Source organism: Colletotrichum costaricense, assembly GCF_030867565.1.
Source record: "Colletotrichum costaricense strain IMI 309622 chromosome Unknown Scaffold_15.1, whole genome shotgun sequence".
NCBI lineage: Eukaryota > Fungi > Ascomycota > Sordariomycetes > Glomerellales > Glomerellaceae > Colletotrichum > Colletotrichum costaricense.
In genome coordinates, this window is record NW_026848244.1 from 356,718 (window position 1) to 380,363 (window position 23,646).

At 53.5% G+C, this 23,646-nt stretch overlaps 8 protein-coding genes across 8 annotated transcripts; 5 read left to right on the forward strand and 3 right to left on the reverse strand.

Moving 5' to 3' along the window:
• Positions 1–1,558: 1,558 nt before the first annotated feature.
• Positions 1,559–3,322, reverse strand: CCOS01_12467 (major facilitator superfamily transporter; the record flags this gene model as incomplete). The annotated part of the gene is made up of 4 exons (XM_060460616.1): positions 1,559–1,819; positions 1,901–2,931; positions 3,003–3,130; positions 3,192–3,322. The coding sequence occupies 4 exons, from the start codon at positions 3,320–3,322 to the stop codon at positions 1,559–1,561; spliced, it is 1,551 nt and encodes a 516-aa protein (XP_060308664.1).
• Positions 3,323–4,564: 1,242 nt separating this feature from the next.
• Positions 4,565–5,262, reverse strand: CCOS01_12468 (uncharacterized protein; the record flags this gene model as incomplete). The annotated part of the gene is made up of 2 exons (XM_060460617.1): positions 4,565–4,887; positions 5,142–5,262. The coding sequence occupies 2 exons, from the start codon at positions 5,260–5,262 to the stop codon at positions 4,565–4,567; spliced, it is 444 nt and encodes a 147-aa protein (XP_060308665.1).
• Positions 5,263–7,419: 2,157 nt separating this feature from the next.
• Positions 7,420–8,682, forward strand: CCOS01_12469 (uncharacterized protein; the record flags this gene model as incomplete). The annotated part of the gene is made up of 1 exon (XM_060460618.1): positions 7,420–8,682. One exon carries the CDS (start codon positions 7,420–7,422, stop codon positions 8,680–8,682), a length of 1,263 nt encoding a protein of 420 aa, XP_060308666.1.
• A 1,302-nt stretch (positions 8,683–9,984) lies between these two features.
• Positions 9,985–11,965, reverse strand: CCOS01_12470 (chromo domain-containing protein; the record flags this gene model as incomplete). The annotated part of the gene is made up of 3 exons (XM_060460619.1): positions 9,985–10,793; positions 10,857–11,615; positions 11,761–11,965. 3 exons carry the CDS (start codon positions 11,963–11,965, stop codon positions 9,985–9,987), a joined length of 1,773 nt encoding a protein of 590 aa, XP_060308667.1.
• Positions 11,966–13,171: 1,206 nt separating this feature from the next.
• Positions 13,172–16,697, forward strand: CCOS01_12471 (pfs domain-containing protein; the record flags this gene model as incomplete). The annotated part of the gene is made up of 3 exons (XM_060460620.1): positions 13,172–13,584; positions 13,635–14,459; positions 14,531–16,697. 3 exons carry the CDS (start codon positions 13,172–13,174, stop codon positions 16,695–16,697), a joined length of 3,405 nt encoding a protein of 1,134 aa, XP_060308668.1.
• A 1,413-nt stretch (positions 16,698–18,110) lies between these two features.
• Positions 18,111–19,700, forward strand: CCOS01_12472 (uncharacterized protein; the record flags this gene model as incomplete). The annotated part of the gene is made up of 2 exons (XM_060460621.1): positions 18,111–18,416; positions 18,813–19,700. 2 exons carry the CDS (start codon positions 18,111–18,113, stop codon positions 19,698–19,700), a joined length of 1,194 nt encoding a protein of 397 aa, XP_060308669.1.
• A 1,242-nt stretch (positions 19,701–20,942) lies between these two features.
• CCOS01_12473 (uncharacterized protein) lies at positions 20,943–21,791 on the forward strand (the record flags this gene model as incomplete). The annotated part of the gene is made up of 1 exon (XM_060460622.1): positions 20,943–21,791. The coding sequence occupies one exon, from the start codon at positions 20,943–20,945 to the stop codon at positions 21,789–21,791; it is 849 nt and encodes a 282-aa protein (XP_060308670.1).
• A 165-nt stretch (positions 21,792–21,956) lies between these two features.
• Positions 21,957–23,609, forward strand: CCOS01_12474 (uncharacterized protein; the record flags this gene model as incomplete). The annotated part of the gene is made up of 1 exon (XM_060460623.1): positions 21,957–23,609. The coding sequence occupies one exon, from the start codon at positions 21,957–21,959 to the stop codon at positions 23,607–23,609; it is 1,653 nt and encodes a 550-aa protein (XP_060308671.1).
• Between the last annotated feature and the right edge of the window lie 37 nt (positions 23,610–23,646).

Consider the following 23,646-nt stretch of genomic DNA (forward strand, 5'->3'; position numbering starts at 1 on the left):
AGATGATAATTCACACGACACGTGAGGACTGCACAAGATTGAAGAACGTCTTCCTTGGAAGCATTCAACAGACAGAGGGTTTGAATAGCGTATTTATAAGCAGCGAAGACTTTCGGATTAGGCAGAGAATTGCGTATGGTTTGTTGAATTCAGGCCTTGGTCTCTAATTGTGTGCTGAATGCCGGCAGTGAGTAGATGTGAGTAATCAACTTGGGCGAAAGTACATGTTTAGCAGCCTCGTTGACTTATTTCTGCAATTACAGTGAGGTCGAGAGTAAATTGAGAGATAGTATTTCGCATTGAAGTAAGCGGAAGGCATAGATGTCGTTAAAAATGACTTGATTCCTTTAGATCAGGGACCCTCAAAGGATCACAAATATGTAGTACTTATGTACTTGTGCATGACCAGACGTCGTCTCTTGGCAACTAGAATAGTACGAGCGCCAATGGGCAGCGTCAATTACGACGCCGCTAAAGAGAGACCTAGGAGCGTATGTTCCTCCAGCAACCGATGGAATGCTTTGAGCCGTTGACTATGGCTATATGTTTGTGCGGAAGGTGCTTAATCTGGCATATCAAACCTTAGTTGACAATCTTGCGTTACACTATGATACGTATGAGCTTAGGCGACTGATCTACTACGTCGAGCCGATGTGATTCATCCTACTCATGTGTTTCACGTGGATAATTCCCTATAACGTGGATTTCGTTCCGATCAACTCGCTATCAAGGTGCTACTCATCACCTATCTCATACCGCTTCAACCTATTGAAGACCTAAAGTTGCACTTCGAGCTACTTGTAATGCCTCTGTGTGTGTGTGGCACTTCAAAACTCGCTCGGGCATTAGGCTCCTGGCGACCGCTTGCAAGGCTTCATAACCGATGAATCATCATCAGATCGTAACAACAAGTACCTGGGCCGTATGGTCGAGGGGTTAATCGGGCTGCAGAGGCCCTGATTAGGCAGTGAAGTCTCCTCTTCATTACGGGATCCAAGTTCGATTCCTCGATCGGTCGTCTCATCGTTGTTTTTGCATTTTCTGCGTTATGCTTTGGTCGTTTTTCCTCACGCAATCACCTACAGTCGTCCTTGTGTACAAAGGAATGCCAAGTATACCTATTCTCAACGCCAAACCATCTCAAATTCTTTTCGTTGGTACACACGTCGGAAGGGTAGCGTTCGGTCAGGAGGAAGACCAAATTTTCTCGATGATCAGGATACGGGCAAGGAAGTCAAAAACTCAAGGACTAGAGCTGGACAAGAGCAGAATCCATCGGCCAACGATCTCGCTGTATCATACCCTAAACCCCAAGCTGTCTCTCAGAACTACGATTATAGGCTCGGAAGTCAAGACAACAAGCTGAAGGGGAGGGAGAAGCTAAGGCTACTTGGTCACATTGCCATAGCAAAGCGCAATAATCCTTTCATCATCATGACTCATGTAGCATTTCAAAAGCTGACTTCCCTCTACGGATACATATCCAGCCGCGGAGTAATCAAGCCATACCCTATCTATCTCGACAAGCGGGACTCCGAACCCATCGCATCGAAGAAATCTAGGTCCTCCACCGGAAAGCAGGGTGCTTCCAATCCAGATCCCGAACCTCCTGCTCCGTGTACCCAGCAAGCTCCTCCTCGATGCTACGATCGTCGCGGCGCTTGTTATCCCACTTCATCCAGAACCACGCCGAGGTAGCCACGATCAAAATCATGCTCGCCGCGCCGAGGTTGAGACCATTGCCAATGTGGAAGTCGGGCGCGTCCCAGGAGAGGTAGGACCATGTTGAGACGAGACCGCCGACGTTGCCGAACATGACCTGCATTTCTCAGTGTCAGCTTCCGGTATCTTCATGATGACTGGTGAAGAGGGATGGAGAAGGAAAAAGCTGTAAACTTACGTTGAGACCGATGGCGCTGCTTCGCGCTGTATCACTGACCACGTTGGCGCTGATGTGGGCGTTGGACATGGGACCCATAACCATGGCCGAGCTGGCAATGAGGAACGTCGCCCCGTAGCGTACACGAGCCACTTTGGACGCGAGGAACATGATGTATCCCGCCATGACCATCGGCGCGCTCATGGCGATGAGAACTTGTCTTCTATCAAGGTACCAACTCAAACCCGGGAACGCAACCGTGAAGAACGCGCCAACAACGTAGGGCGGCACGCTATACAGCTGCTTCTGGACCGTCGAAAAGGTCGGGTAGATGTTGCTCACAATGGTAGGGAGGAAGAACGCCAGGCCCTGCACGGTGATGTTGTTGAAGAAGAAGATGATGGCGATCTCGAGGGTGACGGGGTTGAGCATGCCGCGCTTGAGTTTCGTCTTGTCAATCTTGTCAATTACTTCTGTGGCACCGACGCGTTCCGATTTCACGCGGGCGACGCAGAGGTCCTTCTCCTCCTGCGTCAACCACCTTGCCGTCTCGGGCCTATCGGTGAGGGTCCAGAAGGAAATGATGGCCAGTACGACGGTGACAATGCCCTCGATGGCGAAGATCATGCGCCAGCGGTGCAGACTGCCAAAGGAGTCGAGCGTAAGGATCGCGGAGGCGAGAAGGCCGCCGAAGGCTCCCGCGAGGGGTGCCATGACCATGTAGAGGGATAGGCGGAACGTCAGCTCGGCGCGCTGATACCATCTGGAGAGGTAGTAGGCGATGCCGGGGAGCATGCCGGCTTCGAAGATGCCGAGGAGGAAGCGGACGCCGCAGATGGCGGCGCGGTCCTGGACAAAGGCAGTGCAGATGGAGACGATGCCGAACAGAAGGGTGGTGATGGGGAGGAACCAGCCGGGGCCCATTGCTTTGCAGGCGATTGTGGCGGGGATCTCGAAGAGAATGTAGGAGATGTAGAAGACGGAGAGGATCATGTTGTAATCGTAGCCTTTGAGTTCGAGGTCCTTGTCGAGGCCGGCTATTCTTGCGTTACCTGCGGACGGGGTGTCAATAAATCCGAAGGCTCTGGGAAACTGTAAGATGGGGTTTGATGATATCACTTACCAATGTTGGCACGGTCGATGAAGCAGAAGAGATACAACAATGCGACAGTGGGAATGGTGTGCAAATCGAGCTTCCATCGCAGCTTTCGTACTGCTACGGGGTCGAACTCGACGAGAGAATGTCCATATCTGTCGAGTCGTGATCAGTCCTGTGGACGGCGGCACTGAGAGTGAATGTGAAGCTACTCACTTGTCGGTGGCAAGCTGGCCCCTTCCAGCTGCGTTATGGATACTATCATGTACAGGAGCAGGACCGATGGCATGGTCCTCGGTGCCCTCGACGTGAGCGCCCTTGGGGACCTCCTTCTCCGTGGAAGACATGGCGAAGGTTGGGATGTTGGATAGTTCGGATAATGGCTTCTGCAACTCTAGAGTTGACGAAGTAACGAAGCCTCAAAGCGTTTATTCCAAGCTTTCCGGTTAAAACTCAGAGTACGTTCTGAGACACTGGCTTACAGTCGTCAAAGTCAGACTGGATACTCGAAAGATGAATTCTCAATACAGACTGAGGAGAGGATCGTGGTCGTCTATTTAAATCCAGCGGTACCTCATACATCGTTGACAACAAATACACCCTGGTTAAAATGCCGTACCCATGTCCCTAGCTCAACCCCCAAGCATCCCAAGCATTTACCGGGCACCACTCTATTGGGGACCAGAGCTGCATCTTTGGCGTTGCCGCACCCTCCATGTTTAGGGCTCCATCAAAGTGGGAATGCCTGCGGGGTAGGGATACGCCATCATCGAGGTTGTATCGGCCGCGTCGTTTCCTGAGAAGATTGTCACTTTCTCCTCCAATTGTGGACTGGGTTGTATCAAAGATGCCAAGACACGACCATTGCAGCGTCGACGCGGGAGATCAGCGCTGCTATGATAGCATCAACGTGATAGCCTCTGAAGCTCAACGAGAACACCACGGGCAGGAAACAAACGAATATCCTGAAAACTCATTCATTCTCGAGTAATGTTTGCCTGCTGAGTCTCAATTTCCAAATGACTCCGCCTGGAGACGATTCCCCCAGGTTCTCCGCCCTGCCCGCCCCCGCAATCCTGGGGAAAACATCCACTTTGGCTTGTCGGAGGCTCCACGTGCCCAGGTTAAGACCCCAGCTTGAGTGGTTCGGAAGAGCCAATGAGGCCTATTGAGTTGCAATCTCGAGGGGTGTCAACAGTGCCAAGAAAGCTAGGGCAATTTGTCTTCGGCAACTGGGATCGGCAAGTGAGATTGATATGCTAGCGGGAACTGCCAGCGTACGCGTATGTAGAGTTGTAGATTCATCACAATGCTGCAACGTATGCGGAGCCTCTAGCACACCTCAAGAAAGACCTTGCTCTCCGAGAAACCGAGCCTTCCGCACCAGAGTCGCTCTGTGGAAAGAGATTCGGAACGGGAGCCGTTTGCGCCCTCGAGCGAGTCAAGGGTTGAAGTTAGTGTTATGCCAATCGCCCTCATTGGTGTTGGTTACGCGGAAACTTCGAAGCGAAAGGGCTGGCAATCCGTCAGGTCGGGATAGGCTACTATCCCACCGGTCAAACTTAGTTTTAGATATTTGCGTCTAAGACTCAAAGAGGCTCCTTTTCAGCCCTTCCATGATCACAAGGTGTGGTCTCAACGTTCGGCAGATCAAACGTTCGAATTTGAAGAGGACAAGAGGTCAACACGAGAATCAGCATCTGAACGGAGATGGTGCTCCTAGGCTGAACGTTCGTCCAGTGTTGGTGATCATCAAAAGTCAATGTGACAATGTCCTTCCAATCCTGTTCGTCCCATGTTCGGCTGTATGGCAAAGGCGCAGGCCGGAAAACCATTTTACCGGCACAGCCATGGAAACTCTGACGTTCTTTTGGTTCAGCTTCACAGGAGGTTGCAGTGAATGCATGAGAATCTGTAAGGGCGACGCCATAGGATTGATGTATTGGGTGCCTGCAACTCAATCAAGAGGCACTAGAGCAGTAGATGATAACCGCGGGTACTCATGTTGCCGTCGGTTGAATCGTGCTGGTAGATCGTCTCTGCAATCCACCCGCGGTAAAACATGTCGATATCCCGAGGTTACTCTGCAGTTGGACACTGCAGACGCTGCAGATTGGTGGACGAGGCGTGAAACAATAACCTCGGTGGAACTTGCAGGTCAGCCACCCACACCGTACGGATACCCAAAAGCCCTCTGAGACATGACACTGGCCATGTGGCATTGGGGGACCTGAAAGAGCTTGGCGCCGTGGGCGGCTTCTGCAGCTTTGGTGGTAAAAGGCTGCATCTTCGGCCGAGAGAGGGAGGTCGTACTACTGAGTACTGCCGTGCTCCGTGAGGATGCTCCGTACGCGCAGATGTGGTGCGTTGCATTGAGACACCAGAAATATCGAATCTCAACTGCAGCACGGATACCCGTACGGATACTTCGTGGAGTAGGACAAGGTGTCGCATGCAGCTGCCCGAAAGGGGCTGGCTCGGTGACAAATGCTGCTCCGCTGTGATGCGACCTCAACAGCAGCGCCCCTTGGCGATGACCAAGGTCGACTCGATCCTTTGCCGCTTCTTGGTAAGCCTAAATACCACTGAGGAGACGATCCGGAACTTTATTGTCCCTTCGCAATGTGTTTTTGGGAGAAAAGAGGACACCAAACATGGTTTTATGTGACCGTGTGCCTCGAAAGTTGTCGCTGATATGCTCCCAGAAAGCGGTCGGGGAACCATCGATCAGGAATCATCTGCTATAGGGTACAACACAGAAGTCAGATTTTGTTGCTCATCGTGAGTTATTCCGGCACGGCCATTTGGGTGACAGTTTGGGAGGATTATTGCCTCGAGCGTCGTTGCAAGATGCAGTAGTCAGCGGCGTCCAGAATGTGAGACATTCATTGAACCTGGACTGGCGGCGACGCGTCAAGGAAGCCAAAATCCTCAAGAAATCGACAAGCTCATTGTAGATCGAAAATGGCACAAAGCAAGAATCGTCAGCCGTTCGTTCGCAGCGATAACGCCCGCTGCCTCACCCGCCGCCCTTCCCAAAGTTCAACGGCCCAAACTCAAGATGGCGGTCAGTGGTGCCGTGATGGTGGAACCTGGCGTTGGTAGGTGGCTTCGACGGCGCTGAAGGAAGACGACCCGATTTCGCTGGGTCGTTACCGTCGTGTGTGGACATGGCCGCCGTCTCAGACCCTGAGCTGGGACGCCCCAAGACTTGAAAGACTCCTGATAAACGCGAAGATCGTGGAAGATCAGGGGCTGAATTCTTGTCGCTGCCAGCTGGGAATGGCTTCAAGGGGACAACGTTGTGGTATCCAGCTGCCAAACGGGAAAAAGAGCTGAAAGGCTGTGGATAGCTAGGGGGAGCTTGGGTGCCATTGTGCCACTACCAGCTCTTGGGAATGTCTCGGAAGACCCTGTCGTTCTTGTTTGACGGTGTACTGTGTATGCTGACAGCTAGAAACTAGGGGTGAGAGGACGGATGAACGGCGACAGCGGAGGGCGGAGAAAGCTGGTGGGGAGGTCCCGTCCGCCAAAGACATGAGAGAGAGGTGAGAGGTACGCAGGAGGTACGGCAGCGAATCAGAGATGAGTAATCGTGGAGAATGCTTACCTAAGTCGGCAGCGGAAGTCATTCGCTCCGGACCACATTCGGCGTCTCTCATTGGTCAGTACGCATGAATAAGGCAGCTCTAGTGATCCTTCGCCTCGCTTAGCTCGAGGTTAGCGGACTTCTCCCTCTGTGAGATTCCCTGAGAACGCTGGCTGTGCCAACTTTAGGCTTCCAAGTTCACTGAGCCCGCCTGCATTCCCTGTCTCAGCAATGGGACGGCGTGGACGGCACCTAAAATGCCCCCCCAAAAACACAATGACCTGTGGCGCCGGAGACGGATCATCAGCACCCGTGGATCCCATCTCCCTTGGAGGTCTCCCATCTGCCCCTCTCCGGCTCTCCCCCCAACGCCCAGATGACGTGAGACGCCCACCAGACCATCCCACGCATCCAAGCACATCCCAGCCAACATGCATGTGGTTTTGCGTTTCCCACCAAGCACCGCGCACCAAGCACCCCTAAGCCATGCTTTTTCGAATATCCATTCTCAACTCGGAGCTAGCGAGTGGAAGGGTCCCGGCCCGGGGGGCTGAGGTCTTGCGCTGCCATGGCTTGGCTTTACCTCAACCAGGTTGGCTTTCTTCTTGACCACCATCCTTCGCGCGGCGCACCTCCGTCAGCACCAAGAAGCTTTTTGTTGCTTGGGTCGTCAGCTTTTACGTCTGCTTTCTTTTGGCACATGTTCCCCCCGGCCGTCTGACAGAAGCAAGCCAGCTTTTCGACCAAACATCTACCATTGATCCTCACGATCCATAGTATCATCATCGCATCGCGCCTCCGAACCGACGACAACTTCGAGATATCCAAGAGAGCGACGACAAACTCACCGCACAGATGCTTCGCAAGAAAGAGGTCTACACGACCGTCACTCCAATCCCGGGCTTCATCCCCCGCCAGCTCGCCATCGACATCCTCCACTCCCATTCCGAGGTCATCACCCTCAACCCCCTCGTTCTCGATCACAAGCCCATCAAGGCGCCCCGCGATGCCGCCTCCGACGAGTACTACTCGACATGGTATGAAATCACCGAGCGCATCCAGTACATCCCGGGTATCGGCAAGATGGGGTCTGGCAAGATCAGCTTCAACGGCTGCTTCCACGATATGCCTTGGGGCCTTCAGACGCACACCTACGCCCCGATGAACATCGACATCCGGATCAAGTACAAAATCGACGGCAACCAGCCCGGCTTCGAACCGCCCCAGCCGCCCGAGATCGGCATGTCCGGCCTCGGTGTACCCGCGGACGGGCTGTATCTGCGCGAGGATATCGAGATCCGCTGCAACATCACCATGGTCAACTTCGTCAAGGCGCAGCTCAAGGCCGCAAGCAAGGAAATGGTTTCAAGGATTATCAAGAAGGCGGAGCTGCTCGACGCGGGCGTGTTGCAGGCCATGATTACGGACGGGAAGCTCAAGACTATCAACCCGGCCGACCGCACCAGCACAGGCATGTCCGGCGCGCACTCCCCATTATTCAACCAGCGCCCCGAGGGCAGCCCAAGACCGGAATCGCATTCGCCCACAACACCCTACCAAGTCCCACGACCGGTTTCAATGCAACAGTTCCGCCCCGGCTCGCAGGGCAGCTACGGCGCACACCAAACCCAACCCTCAGAGCTCTACTCCCAGCACAGCGCACCTCAAACCTCCTTCATCGCCGAACTCCCAGGAAACTTCTACCACCCACAGCAATCATCCAACAACCTGCAACCCCCGCAGCCGTCCCCGGGCCTACAGAACGGTGACCGCGACTCCATGTCGCAACAATCGCAATTCTCACCGGACCCAAACTCATGGCGCTGGTCCCAGGGCCAACCAAGCCCGTCGCAACAGAGCTCGCGGCCGACGAGCATGGCGTCGTCCGAGGCGAGTAGTGGGTACGCTAGCCCTGCGCTCGATCACAAGGGGTTCTCGTCCGAGTTGCCCACGCACCCGGAGACGCAGGAGGAGCACCGCGGGGATGCGCATGGCAAGGCGGTGGAGGCGGGGCAGCAGCAGCAACAGCAGCATAGGGTCAAGGGACCGCAGGCGTATCCGGCGTATGGGCAGGCTTATGCTTATAATCCTGCAGATTATGCGCCGTTGAGTAGATGATGAGGGATCGCCTCGCAGAATGTGATTGCTGGCGTGTGTGTGTTATAATACCAGGAGTTTTAAGGGGATTGAAATGAGTGCGGATTCGGGCTTGGTTTGGCAAACGCCTTCTTTCAATGATACCGCTTTGTTTGGGGGGAATAAGATATTGTGTGTTGTCCCTATGGGTGATATCAACTGGCCAACGATGGGCAAATAGGAAAAAGGAGTCATCTCTTTCAATCTATCTCATAATGATATTCCAAAATTTATAAGATTATCCCATCCGTGGACACTTGTCTCTTTCAATTTTATTCGTCTTGTACTACGGCTGGATGAGTCGTCTGGTCGTAAGGCCACTTCTGCCGACGTCGAATAATGCGAAAGCTCTATAACGAATCTAAAGATGAGCATCTATCGCCAAGTGCCTGGAGGCGGTGTCGTTAACAGCTATCTTGATGACGTTGATGCCATGGTCATCCCTGGCAGAGAACTTCTCACCGCGTTGACGAACGTCTGATGAGTTACGACGGGTTACGTGGGCCATGTCACTCTCCCATTTGATTCGCCCAGTATTGAGATGATGGAATGCAATTAATTGGGAATTTCTTCTCAAAGAATGTGTTTAGTGGACGGGTATATCAAGAGTGTGTCAGATATAAGATACCTACTAAGTAAACCAAACACTCGGGAAACCAGATTTCAAGATAGATGTGAAACGATCAAGTAACCGATTTTCAATCGCTAAAACGATGACAATCACAAGAAGAGTACATCCCAGTCCGCTCTACAACCAAGTAGGTAGATAACGCTTCCGTTTTCTTCAAGCGATCGCGATTGCTCCGGAAGAACAGTTGCGCGGTTAATTGATTCAGACGAGGCCATGTCTTGGATGTACGTCGACATAGCCGGCGCAACAAACCAACGATCCTCGTCTACTATCATGTAATGGTTTGATGCTCATTGATGTGCTGGGAAAATCATTCTAGGTTTCTGAAGAGGATCTTGTCTTCCCTCCTACGCCTAGCCAAGCACTAGATATCGTGTCGCAAAAATCGCGTTGAATCGACGCGTACTTTGAAGCCAAGTCATCTTATTGATACCTGTTGAGAACCGTCATAGCTACGAGCGCAAAATGGGAACCGCGTATAATACATAATAAATCCTCGCAATTGCCCAGCAAACCTCTCTCTTATTCCAGACATCTTTTTTCGACAAAAAGTCTCGCCTCTGTCGCTCTCACCGCGATCATGCTATTGAGCTTATCATGTCTAAGATCGGCCATCAAAGTCACTACACCGGTTCGCCCAAGTCGCCACAACTTCATGCGTTAACCTTGCGAGGACGGCCGCGAGCACGCTTCTTGGGGGGCTCTTCGTCTGCTTCAGACTGCTCCTTGGCCGCAGGCTCGGGCTTATCCTCTGCAGCGGATGCTTCTTCAGACTTCTCAGGCTGCGACTCTTCAGCCGCGGTGTCGTCACGCTTCTGCTTGCGTCCGGGTCTGCCTCTGGGCTTAGGCTCCCTTGAAGCTTCTTTCAAGACCTCAACCTCGACATCTGGCTCGGCAGCATTGTTCTTGCGAGGCCGACCGCGTCCCTTCTTGACAGGCATGGCAACAGCTTTGATGCACTTCTCGCGCCCACCCTTGGACTTCCAATAGTTCTCGACGTGCTGTCGGGCATACACCTCGACTTGCGACTCAGGCTCCCATGATCGCTCAGGGGAGCCAATCCAGCAAACGTAGAGCTGGACTGCGCCAGAAGGCTTCTGCTTATGCTTTTCTACTCGGAGAGCGTGCCAGAGATTCTTGTCGGCCATGGCACCTAGCCTGCCACCCTTGAGGCTGTTCCAGTACGCAAACAGTGCTTCCTCGGCATCCTCGTGAATAGTCTGTTCAGTCTCCCACGTGGGATCGTCGTGCTTCCAGTTGATGTGCATTTGAAAAAGGGTTTTGTCGTTAGGATCGCGGCGATGGCCAAGGATCTTGTCAAATACGAACATGCCGTTCTTTGGGTCGTCCATCTCTACGTCCTCGTCGCCCGCCGCATTCGTAGCCGAGTTCTCCGTAGGAGCAGCCTCAACAGTGTCGGCGTTATCAATGGACGTGGCAACGTTGATCTCGGCATCCTCTGCTGCAGGAGAAGCCACTACAGCCAGTTAGCCTTGATCCCTGTCAAAAAGGACATGTAGCATACCTTGTACTGCCTCCTTGACTGGGCTCTTTGCGCGAATCTCCTCAGCCTCTACTTCGGCTTCAAACTGGTTTCCGAGCTGGATAGTGGTGTTGCCTTCAGTGCCATTCGCAGCCTCAATCTCTTGATCGGCCTCCTTATCAGCAGGAGCAGGGCTTTCCTCTACATTCGGCTCTCTACTGCGCTTGCGGCTCACGATGGTCTGTTCAAAAGTTGTTGTGACAGTTGTAGTACCAGTGCGCTGTCCAGTTATATTGTTGACCACGTTGGAAAATGTCTTGCGGACAGAGGACACAACGCCAGTCCGGGGTGCACTGGGTTCCGGTGTAGACCCGGAGGCTTCAGCGTCAGGGGTAGCCTCCATGGCAGTTACTGGGGCAGTGGACGAGGTCGGCTCTGAGGTATCGTTCTCGGCAGGAGCAGCGGCAGTAACGGTATCGGCAGGCGTGCTACGGTCGGCAGTATCCACGTCGTCGGCGGTATCGCTCAAAGCCTTGCGCGGCGAAGGGCTTACGGGGAGGCGCGGAGAGGGGTTTTGCGAAGGCGGCGAACGGGATCGCGATGCATCCGAACGGGGAGTTCCAGTGGGCGCGAGGCTCTTGATGCGCTTGTTCGGGTGCGGCGACTGAGAGCCGGAGGGCTTGCCCGGTGATGAGAGGAAGGTGTTGAATGCGCCGTTCTTCGTGCTCTGAGGTTTCTTGACCGACTGAGTGCCGTTAGGCGGCGCAGGAGATTCAGCCAGTCGAGCCATGATGGAGGAATCTAATCTAGATGATATCTGGTGATGGGCGAGGCGTTTGGGCGCTCGGATGGCGTGGATCGTTTGGCTTGCGCCAGTCGAAATCGTTCAATATCGATGACGATTCCTGGATTGGAAAACCAATTGATTCGCAAAAAAAGAGCGCACGATGAACGGGGACAGGTTGCAGCCAATTGCGCGGTGGTAAAGGCAGAGTGATTGACTCGGCGACGTTTTCTGAGGTGAAATGAGAAGAAGACGAGGCGTGCGGTGCTGGGCAGCTTCGGTCGCGGGAGGAGCTTTGGCCTTTGGTTTCTGCTCTGTTGAGTGCAGGTGCGGTGCGGGTGCTCTCCACTGTCGTTCCTGCTCCCATCCGGGCGGTGCTGCTGACGTAAGAGGATCAAGCTATTAAGTTTGGCGCGGAAACTACGACCGGGAACCTCAAGGAAGGTGCCTTACGCGACGCGATGACAGTGGGATCAGGGTGGGGCTTCGGCCGTTGGCTTCCATAGGTTCCCCTGTCACTACGTACTTACGCGCTCCAGAAGAAGGTTAGCGCACGTGATTTATCCACCCATCCTTCCTGTCGGGTCTAAAATTCGGGAAGGCATGCCCAGAAGGGAAAGCATCTGGGGAAGGAAGCTGTGGGATAATGGTCAGGTCAGATGGAAGGCAACCTGCCCTAGGACTTCTCGTGCCTCAATAATGCTGTTCTTCTTCTAACTTCTTTGTTGAATCTTTGCGAGTACACCCATCTTCTGTGAAATCTTGGCTTCATGCTTCAACCCCGAACACGTCCAATTCCTCATGCACAGCCATCTTTCGAGGCGACAAACGAGGCTTTCACGGCCGCTAGGGCAGCAGCGCCATACTACCTGCAGTACTAGGCAGCATCCTCTTTGGCTTCAACAATAATGGCTTGGTTTCGCTTTTCTTCAACACCATGTTTGCATTCCCGCCGTATTGGCTCTTCCAGTCTCTGCATCAAACTGAGCTGCCGATTAATACCCAAAGAGCAAAGGCGGGGACAATCGGCCAAGTCCCCACGATCGGCGCACCACCATACTTCGAACCGCCTCATTTAATGGTGCAGCTTCGACATTGAGCTCAGCCTACCTATCCTCCCGCAGCGGCAAAGGAAGAAGCTCAGGCTGCCGTGTGATCCTTGGCCAACGCCCGTTTCTCCTTTCGCTGGCTTATGGCGACCGACGACAAGGGGGTAGAAGGCTCAGACCCGCCAATCTGCAATCACTTGCCATAAGCCACATGACTGCCACACAATCCTCAGTTCGCCGGCATAGAATTGGCTCAGTTGCCCCTGCGGAACAGCAAAGTGGGTAACTCTTGCCGCTGAGTCGTTGCAATCCTACAGGCTACTTCGTCAAGCCGAACGTCGCCTTTTCTGCGGCTGCCTCCTCACCGTTCGGGTGCGTGCGCATAAATTGGATGGGTGGGCGCAGCGAGGCAGCCAGAGTGAGCTGTATTCAGGTTGAATCGATATAAACAAGCCCCTTGCCTTCTCATCTCCGGGTTCTTCATACAAATTTATCGACGATTTTCCCGAGTTCAGGGAGTCATCATGGAAGCAGTCGGCGGGGCCGCTGCCATCTTGCAGCTGATCGATGTGGCACTCAAGACCACCATCCAAGTATACAAGATCTACGCAGATTTCAGAGATGCCAAAGACACCCATAAAAGATTGGCGAGGGAGATGCGCGACCTCGTTCGCGTCCTTCAGCAGCTACTGGATGTAGTCCTAGACAGCGATCCCGACAGACCGAAGTCTGGACATGCAGAAGCTCTGCGGGAGATGTTGGAAGGAGAAGACAGCATTGTGGCGTGTTGCCAAAAGGATGTTATCGAAGTCTCCAATCTCCTAGGAGAGATCCCGTCAGCGTCATGGCCAATACGGAAGAGGAAGATCGACCGAACTCTCTCCAATATAGCATCAACTCGGGCACAACTTGGCCTTGCTGTTCAGACACAGTCAATGTAAGATCCCAGTATGCAACAGACACTGGTAGGAAAACTGATCGAATCAGGGCTGTTGTGTTGGATATCCGTCGCACGCTGGATAGACATGAATCCTACATGAGACAACACGTTGAGTCCGAGTCGAACAAGGCGATTTTTGGTTGGTTGAATCCACCCGACGTCTGGGAAAGCCTGAAAAATGCTCTACAAAAGCGACATCCAGGCACAGGAGAATGGATATTGAAGACGCCCGAATTCGAACACTGGAAGGAAAACCCGGGTACTTTATGGTTGTCCGGCATGCCGGGAGCCGGAAAGACCATCATAAGCTCGACCATAGTGACATCTTTGCTAAGCGAAGCCCAAACATCTACGTCAGCTGTTGTTTACTCGTACTTCGATTTCTCCAACGAGTCGCAGCAAGAAGCCCAGTCATTTCTACGTACATGCATCGCCCAACTTGCTGCAAAGAAGCCTGCGGCCTTTGATATTCTTCTCGGTTTCCGCAATCGATTTCCGGAAGCCCAAGATCAACAGCCAGGGCTTGAAGAGTTCTTAGAAGCGACAGTAGCCGCTATGGGGTGTTTTCATCGAGTATTCCTTGTAGTCGATGCGATAGACGAGTGCTCGGAACGTAAAAAGTTGCTGGACATCTTCAAAGAGCTGCACTTGGTGCGCAATCTTCACCTAGTCCTCCTGAGCCGCCGAGAACAGCAGATTGAAAAGGTCCTGTCAGCTTCCTCAACGGAGTTACCATTGTGTGGCGCCCATGTTGATCAGGATATTGCAGCCTATGTTCGACAAAGAATTCACCACTCGGAAGAAATGAAGGAGTGGACAGGGGAAGATAGAGCTAAAGTGGAAACCCAGCTAATTGAAATGGCCGGTGGAATGTAGGTTATCCTTCCTTCTTTCCTTTATTGCTTACCAGAAGACAAGAAGCAGCTAACCTGGGATGATCAAGGTTTCGTTGGGTGCATTGCCAACTAGACTCTTTGGAAAAGTGCACTGATTCCGAACAAGTCGACGAGACCCTAGCCTCTTTGCCGTCGGACTTGCCATCGACGTATGAAAGAATCCTCATGAATATTGATGCCAAGTCGGCAGCGCGAGTTCGAGGCGTCCTAGTAGCATTGGCCTTTGCTCGAAGGCCTCTACAGGTCAGCGAAGTCATGAATATCATCAGCATATCGATCAAAGACTACCCTCGAGCAAAAAAGAGTAAAAATACAGTCTACTTGCATCAGCTCCTTTCTCTTTGCTCGAGCATAGTGTCGATTTCCACCAGCGGCGAAGGCGAAAAGAAGAAGCGAGAAATGCGGCTAGCGCATGCCTCGGTGAAGGACTATCTTGTCTCTGAACATCTGCGTAATGGGCCGGCATCTACATTCTACACAACACCTGGACAGGGACACCTTTTCATGGCCGCCAAAGGTGTTGCGTGTCTGTTGGATCAGAACGACGTCAGCCGCCTCGGGCCACACATTTTGGAAGAGGTTCCCTTCCTGCTGTACTCTGCTCTAAACTGGGTCCACCACGCGAGGGATGCGAATACAGAGTCCGACCGTGGCAGTCTTGACGACTTGATTTTCGCATTGTTGCATCACAAGGATGGAGCTTACATAAACTGGCACCGTGTGGCAGGCTGCCATGGGCCTGCAACACCAGTGGAGGGCTATGCGTGGGACATTCACATCAGAGACGGCAGTAAGCTTGTCGACGACGGTCGACCAGCCACCAAGGAACGACTGCTCAACGGACACTATATCGATCGGCCTCTCCACCACGCAATACAATGGAACCTGTGGCGCGTCGTCCAGCGTCTTCTAGATGCTGGCCATGATCCTAATGGACACAGTAAAGGGAGCCGCGTTCCTCTTCACTACGGAGTTCTTCATCGGGCTCTGGAGTCGATGGATCTAATACTAAACAATGGTGGGAATATTGACGCTTGCGACTTGTTTGGCGACACCCCAGCCATGTTTTGCGCTTACAAAGCTAAGGATCCGGTGACGATGGAGTGGCTGATTGACCGCGGCGCAAGTCTCTATCCCGTCAGCAGAAGATCCGGCAGTCTCTTGCAATGCGCAGCTATGGAGGGTGACCCAGACGTGTTGGAAGTGATATTGCGGAAGACGCCGCGTAACATACCGCCCGATACTGAGGCTGATCGCAGCTGTAACAAAGTCGCTGGCCTGGCCACACCACTTCAATGTGCAGCATATGCAGGTAACTTGGCATGCATCGAGCTTCTGTTAACATATGGTGCCGACATCAACTTTGGTAAAGGTAAAGTTGGAACACCTCTTCATGCTGCAGGTGCTTCAGGGAATTTGAGCGCATTTCAACTCTTGCTGCAGAGGGGTGCGAACCCGAACGTCGCTAGTGGGCAATATGGGAGCGTCCTTTGGGCTGCTGGATACGGCGGCGATCGTGAATGCGTTCGCATTTGCCTTGGACGGGGATTGTCTATTGATGGGTTGGCAACCATGTGCCTTGGTCCTGAGAAGGAGTGGCAGGATTGTCTTCCGGATGAACAAGACAAGCTGGTCTCCGAAATCATCAGAGTTGCAGGAGATCGCCACTGCCGGGACATCTTTGACGCTGCCCGGTCGGGTATAACTTCGCGAGTCACAGCGCATCTTCGTGGTGCCAAGGGTAACAAGACTAAACTGGAAAGCAGAGACAAGCTCTTTTCGCGGACGCCTCTGATGTGGGCGGCGGGCGAGGGTCACATCGAAACGGTGAAGCTCTTGGTAAAGGAGGGCGCAAAACATTGTCCGAGGGCTAGAGATACTCAGACGCCGCTCGAGCTTGCTTGCCTCGGGGGCCACTTAGGTATGGTAAAGTGTTTGTTGGCTATAGGTGCAATAGCCGATTTTCGACGGGCTGGCAGTTATCGAATCGCCGTTGTATGTGCTGCTATGAGCGGAAACATGGATTTGGTTAACTTCCTGAAGTCACTGGAAGAGGATCGAACCACGACGTTCGAGTTTGAGGGGCATGTTTATGAGTACGATGGCGATAAGCAGTATAAGCGTAAGCCGAGATCCCTCTGTTATGTGGAGAGTGAATTTCAGAGCGGTTGGAGAAGACGTCGGGGGTGTCTGAACCTCACATCGGTGCGATGAAACCGCAGCGTCTCCACATCATCGGCCGGTCAATTGTGGGTATTGCACGGAGATAGTCGGCTCTCGGCACCGGTCACGGGTTTGCGTGAACAAGCGGCGGAAAGAGAGCCGGCCCTTGTCTACCGAGTGTCCGTCTCTGTTCCGGACCTTGGATACAGTGTTGTGGGATCAAGATCCTAGCTTCGTACCCTGTCAAGTTCTCACTTATCACCGACCCCATATTCACCTGTGACTTGCAGGACGTTTGCTGCCAGAGAGCCGTGGTTTAATGGAATGGCTGGGGTAATTTCCCCGAGACAAGTGTGCGCAGCCACAGGAGAACTCAGAAGCGACAAAAGCATGCCATGGAGCATTCAAGGTTGGCCCTGAAAGAGTAAAAAGAGGTAAGCGGTCACTCTAAAGACCGACGACATCATGTTCTTCATCCCAGGTGATTCGTCGATTGAAGAGTGCAGCCGTCTAAAAACGGAACAGGGCAGCATCGTCCACTCGGCGTGGCACCCCGGAGAACCCAGTCCCAGCGATTCGCGAAACTTGGAGGTGAAAATACATCCCACTCATTCCGCCTGATTGGAGCTTCTCGGGATCCGAGGATGTATGAGTGCCGTAGATATCGGTGATGTGGGCAGACAAAGTTGACAATCGTGGAGGTTGGGCGACGTTTGGGCGCAGCCAGGTGAGAGTGCGAGTATCCGCAAAGTTGAAGGTTGAGTGGAACCCCCCAGCCACTGGAATTGTCGACACCCGACGGGGCCCACGGGGGGGCCTGAAGGCGCGAGAAGATGGGCGCTGCCCCGCCGAGCTGGACGACACCACAACAGCGCTGCACGTAATTAAATGTGGTGCGATTTAAGTGGCCGTTGGGGATTTGTTAGTGCATACGAAAGTACGGAGTACTCTCTGTGTTCGTTTCCCAGCCACTTTGAATCTTTACGAAAGTCAAGTTGTCAAACCCTGAAATGTCCGAGAGCCCAAATTCTTTCTCTCGCTCGGGTACATTGTCTGTTCCTCTTTTTGCTTTTGAGTTCGGATAGTATCATCCTTTTCCCTTCTCCCGTTAGCTTCCGCGCCTGGCGAGATCTTGCAACCACGCTTCTTTTTCTTCTGTGTGTTGGCATCGTCTGAGTTGAGACACAGGCACCAGACACAGACATACAGAGAGAGACAAGACAAGCCCCTCAATCCAACGGTTCTCAACGGTCACTCCCGGCCTATCTTACCTAGTCCATCTTGAGTTGTCTTTTTAGGATCAATCTCACTTCACGTCAAACCTGTCAAAACACTAGAAACAAACGTCAACTCTATCCGCACCTCACCAACATCACCACCACCAAATTCACAACCATTCTGCCCCAACACCACCACCACCCCGCCGCCGTCGCGAGAGACATCGATCCCGTCTCGTTTGCCATCATGGCCATGGGACTCCAGCAGCAGCAACACACCCAGGGCTCGCCGCCGATCCACTTCCCCGGCGACTTTGTCGAGTACGGCCAGCAGTACGACAACAACAGCGGCCACCACAGCGACCCGTCCTCCTCTCAACAGCGTCAATCCCGCGGCGAGGGCGGCAGGAACGGCCGGTATCGAAGACCGCGTTCCCCTTCCCTCGACGACGATTCTCGCTTCACTACCGGGCCCAGCGGCGGTGAGGATCCGCGGGCTAGCTCTGACGCTGCGCTGCATGATGCCGTGCTCGCGCAGGCGCCCCATCAACAGGTGAGTTTACAGACGTAAAGTTCAATTAGGGGAATTTTTGAGATGAGGGATCGATCGGAGAGTGAGAGTAGTAGAAGAAAAAAAAGCAATGGCTCGGCGAAACAGGCACCAGCCACGCTCAATTCCAATACACCTCAACCACCTACCCCCTTATCTCTCTCTCACCCCAGCACTCAAGAACTCACTTCACCCAACTCACCTCACTTCACTTCATCTCACTCACTCACTCCCCAAACTCACAAACTGCAACTCATCTCACTCAAGGGCGGCTTTTGAGACCGCCCTCCCCCCAACACCCAACACCCTACACACAAAATCACATAACACAACGCACAAACACACACGCACATACACAACCCGCATCGTCACCGAAAAAACCATCTGACCGCAATGCAGCAGCGCGTAATCCCAACAAACGGCCGCAACGGAGGCCAACCCCGCGCCGCAGGCCCTCGCGCACCCCCCGCCGCCGCAAACGCATCCCAGAACCGCCGCTCCCAGCCCCCGCCAGTCAACTCCCAGCTGCCGCCCTACATGGGCGAGAACCCCGACGAATGGAGCCCGTCCAAGGACGCCGCAGGAGCGGGCGGCTATTCCCGCCGCCGCACAGAGCGCCACGCCCGCCGGCAATCCTCCACCGGCAGCCGCGCCCCGGGAGCCCCGGACCCGCCCCAAATGAGCGGCGGCGCGTCCCCGCGCGGCCCGCCCGAAAGCCAGCACTCTCCCAGAGATAGACTCCCGTCCCAGCAGCTACAGCAGCAACAGCGAGAGCAGCACATCCCCAACCCGGCAGGCGGTCTTCGCCCTCCTTCCCCGCCAGCCGTGAACGAGAGCACCCTCAGCGACATCAGCCGCGTCAACAGCCCCAGCATCTCCAAATCCGTCCTCGAGCCCCTCCAGCGCAAGATGCTCGAGTACCACCGCCTCATGGACGAAGCTCAGGGTCAGATGGCGCAGTACGACGAGGAGCTTCGCCTCCTGCAGGAGCGCCGCCGTCTAGCCGAGCAGAGATTCGTCGATGCAAAGACTAAGCACGATGAGTACGAGAGGCAGCACCTCGATGTCGAGCGTGCGTTGCGCGGTGATTATGCGCCGCCTCAGCAGGTGCAGCAGCAGCAGATGATGCAGCAGCAGCAAAGTCAGCAGCAGATGTATCAGAATAGTCCGCCCAGGACGGTGCCGAGACCGGCGTCGAGTATTATGAGCTATGATGATCGGCCGATGAGCGGGCACAGCTCGGGCCCAAAAAAGGGGAAGTTGAGGTTCAGTTTGTTTGGGAGATAGATGTGTTTGGGAGGCTGGGGACGATAGATTGTGTGTTGTTTGGGTGGATAGAGCGGCTTTAGAGAGAGGCCCTTTTTGCTCGCAACTTCTTTCGTGTTAATATTCTTATGGATGGGGGGGTTTTCTGGGATGGAGAACAAAGGGGCTGTCATGTTTGGATGATGGCATCGATGTAATGACGGGAGCAACGTACAATATGGTATATCAAAGATTGGTTTCATGGCAAATATGGTTTCATTGTTCATTGTGTATTTGTTTCTCGGAAGCTGATGCTGTTGGCGTTGTCATTGCATCACTTCACTCGAAACTCACCCCAATTTGTCCTTTAGTTGGTTACTGGAAAAGCAAGAACCAGAAACTTGAGTTTATTGGTTGATCGAGATATAGTGAGTCGAGGGCTGGCTATCTCCTAGACAAACCAAATGACAATCATGCAAGTCTGCTATAGATGAGTTGTTGTTAAAACATGCCATGTACGCAGTCATCCCAGACTCCCAGCTCAAAGCTCCCAATGCAACTTGTTTGGGTGAGAATATCGCAGACCTCACAAGGCATTTCGCTGCCATGCCAGTAGCTTATATTCCATTGCTGCAAACACCTTATTCTGCTGTTACAGTAGCTTCTGTTCTTAGACAACTCTGGTCATCAGTCTCTCGACAAGAACAGCCAAGTATATATTGAGCCACAATATTTCTCCCATGTGCTCTTAACCTCACATTCTCATACTCTCAAGCTTCCAGGTCATAGACATTCAAGGTCATCAAGCTTTTGGGAACCCAGATAGGGGCACCTACAAACTACCCCTGAGATCGTCTCTCATCCATAGCTGCTTCTATCCCCCAGTCATCTCTACCCGCGCGGATTGAGACGTCCAAATAAGAAATTCTCATGCATACATCATTGGCGTTTTGACTTGGACGTCACCTTTCTGGATTCCTTTAGGTGGAAAGTTTATCCGAGCCAGAGGGCATCGGATGAATATTCAGGTCAACATGTCTGCTCCCGCGCCTCCAACTCGAATATCCAATCAGATGCCCCGCTTTCCGTTTGCAAATGCTTCCTTCCTTCTTTCACTCGCCGCACTACGAATTTTCTGACCGCTACATCCTTTTTTTTGGTCTCCCACTTGTGTCGCGAGTGAAATATCATGAACCGCGCCGCGTCGCTCTCACCCTCGTTACTCGAACTCATCGCGACATGGCCTTCTCGTTACTCGGTCCCATGGATCAAATGGCAGCAATCATGGATCAACTTAAGGAACCGGACAAAAATCACATTTGCTCAGTCCTCCCGACCAAGAAGTTTCCCAACAGCCTTCTGACGCAGACTCATCGTGAGCTAGCCCGACTGTACGAGGCTCATGGTGAGACCGTGGTCGCCTACTGGAAGGGACTTGACCGACCGGGACGAGAGGTCGTGTTGAGGAACAGCTCCATGTGCCCCGTTCTGAGATCCGTCCAATCCCCTGGCGCCGGATTTTCTCATTTTCTCGGACCTGAGTGGAATCATGAAGACATCACCAATTCAGACAACAATGTCTTCCTCGACGTTCTTGAACATCGCGCCACACAATCTCTCACCCGCCAATTCACCATTGGCCCAAATGGCACACAAGGCGACTGCGTCTTCACCTGCGCAAGATTCGCTGAACATCTCATCCCGTGTCTTGAACACTTTGACGGCGACGTCATGGTATTTGAGGACTGTGAAGAGTACCCTCGCACTGCCGACATCGTTGCCTACTGGGAAGCCATAGCCGGCGTCAGAACGGATCGCCATCTGTGGGTACCCGGTCCTGTTGGTGAGCTGATTGTCGCGAGACAGATGTTCTGGGTAGAGATTCTTCATCGAGCGCTCGTCACCATCCTCACAGTCCTGGCCACCGATCGCAAACACCCAAACTGCACATGTCACGAACACGACATAGGAGAGGTTCATGGGAACGAGGTTCTTCCTCAGCTCACACTCACTAGTGACTCCGGCCTCCGGCCCTTCATCAACTTCATCAAAGCTGAGGAGGATGAGACAATTCTCTGGTCGCAGAAACTTCTGACAAAGCCTGATATTCTCCTGATGGAGGCTACGAACTAGTGGCTCAGCCTCCCAGAGAGAGTCCCAGACGCCAGCGGACACATACTCAGCGTGGGAGACCTTGACAGATACGTCGGGGCCTGCATCTTCGATCCCTACTGCGCTGCTGAGAAGGATTCCAACACCTCTTACTACATTCGCGTCCTTCTGTGTTCAATCCACATAATGGACAACTCGCGAAAGACGGCCAAACGACGCGACTTCCTGCTGCAGGAGCTATCAAACGTCCTTCACCTCAAGTTCCTGAAGTTGCTGGAGTGCGTCAAACGATGGCTCCAGTGCGGCAAAGCAGAAAAGTACTTCAAGCGTGTCCCAAACACTTACGATCACTTGGGCAGCGAAGTTGTAGTCGTCAAGGATCGAGTAATTGACAGCAAGAATCGCAAGATATACTACGGTATGCAGCTTTGCAAGCCAGGATTGACTCATAGACACGCCGGCTTCTGGCTCAGGAAGCTGGCCCCATACTACAAGAACAAAGTCCCAGGAGTTGCGACCATGGTCCCAGAGGGCGTTGAGTTCTCAGAGTTCCACACGAGCATCAACTTCTCTAACCTCAATCTGCTCGTGAGCTTCATCTCTGATCTGGACAAACAACTGTGCCTCCCGCCCGTGAGCGATACGAAAGGGCAGCTGTACATTTCACGCGTCAAGGAGCTGGAGGTCGAGCTCGCCACCGTCAAGAGGAACCTGGACCTCCGCAGGATCGCGCCCGACATTGACCGGCTAGCTGAGCCTCTCGTCACTTCCGCGGCAAAGGACAAGGTCGCCAATGCGATTGAGGAGAAGCTGGGCACCTCTCTTGCAAACCGCTACTGGAACCTGGTACAGAGCTGTGTCGACAACTTTCCGGATCTCGGACACTACGAGAACAGCAGAGTCAACTTTGACGTCTGCTTCCCGAAGTCGTGTCAATGTGAGTCGGAGAAGTCGGCTGAGCCTGCCAAGAAGAAGAAGAGAAAGCCGAAAAAGAAGAAGCCGGAGAAAGTCGTAGAGGAGTCTGATGTCCTGCCGGAGCTTGAGGAGGGTCACGATGCCTGGGTCAACGATCTGAATACCCCGTGGCTGTCAAAGCCTGATGGGGATTCTTCGTGGGATGAGCTCGCGACTTCCGTGACCGGATCGCTCTCCTTGAATGAGCCTGAGCTCGATCTTCCCGGCGACGATGTCTCCTTCAACGCTTCGCAGGACCCGGGCGACTATGAGTCTGTACTTGCTGACGCTGAGCCGCAGGCTTCTGATCCCTGGGCCAACTACCCCGAGGCCTCAGGCAGGGTTTCTGGTGCTGTAACTACGCCAACCGAGGCTAGCTTCGGCAAATCTCTTCACGAAGATGATCAAGAGCATGAGGAGCATAATGGAGATGATGACGAGCAGTATGAGAACCAGCGTCCTGACGAGGACGAACAGGAGATCGTGGAAGGCCCCCGCAACCAAGACGCCAGCCTCCTCGACAAACCCGACACAGAAGACGGACCCTCGACTCCTCCCCAAGAAGTCATCTACGTCAGCTCCCGGACAGCAACCGTCATGGCAACAATGTTCGATAAGTCCGTCCACCAGGGATCCCTCACCTGGCCCGAGTTCATAGCCGCCATGGTTGAAGTAGGCTTCACCGCCGACAAGAAAAAGGGCTCCGCAATCGCCTTCGTACCCTTGCCGCGGGAAGACGGCACTTCGAGATGGAAGCAGTCGATTCAGTTCCACATCACGCACGGCAGCGCGTCGTCGAGGGTCGAGGGGTACCGGTCGCGTAAGATGGCCCATCGGTTGACGAAGGCTTTTGGATGGAATGCGAAGACGTTCCAGATTGCTTGATTACTGGTTGGCATTGGCGGGATTTGTGCCACCGGGA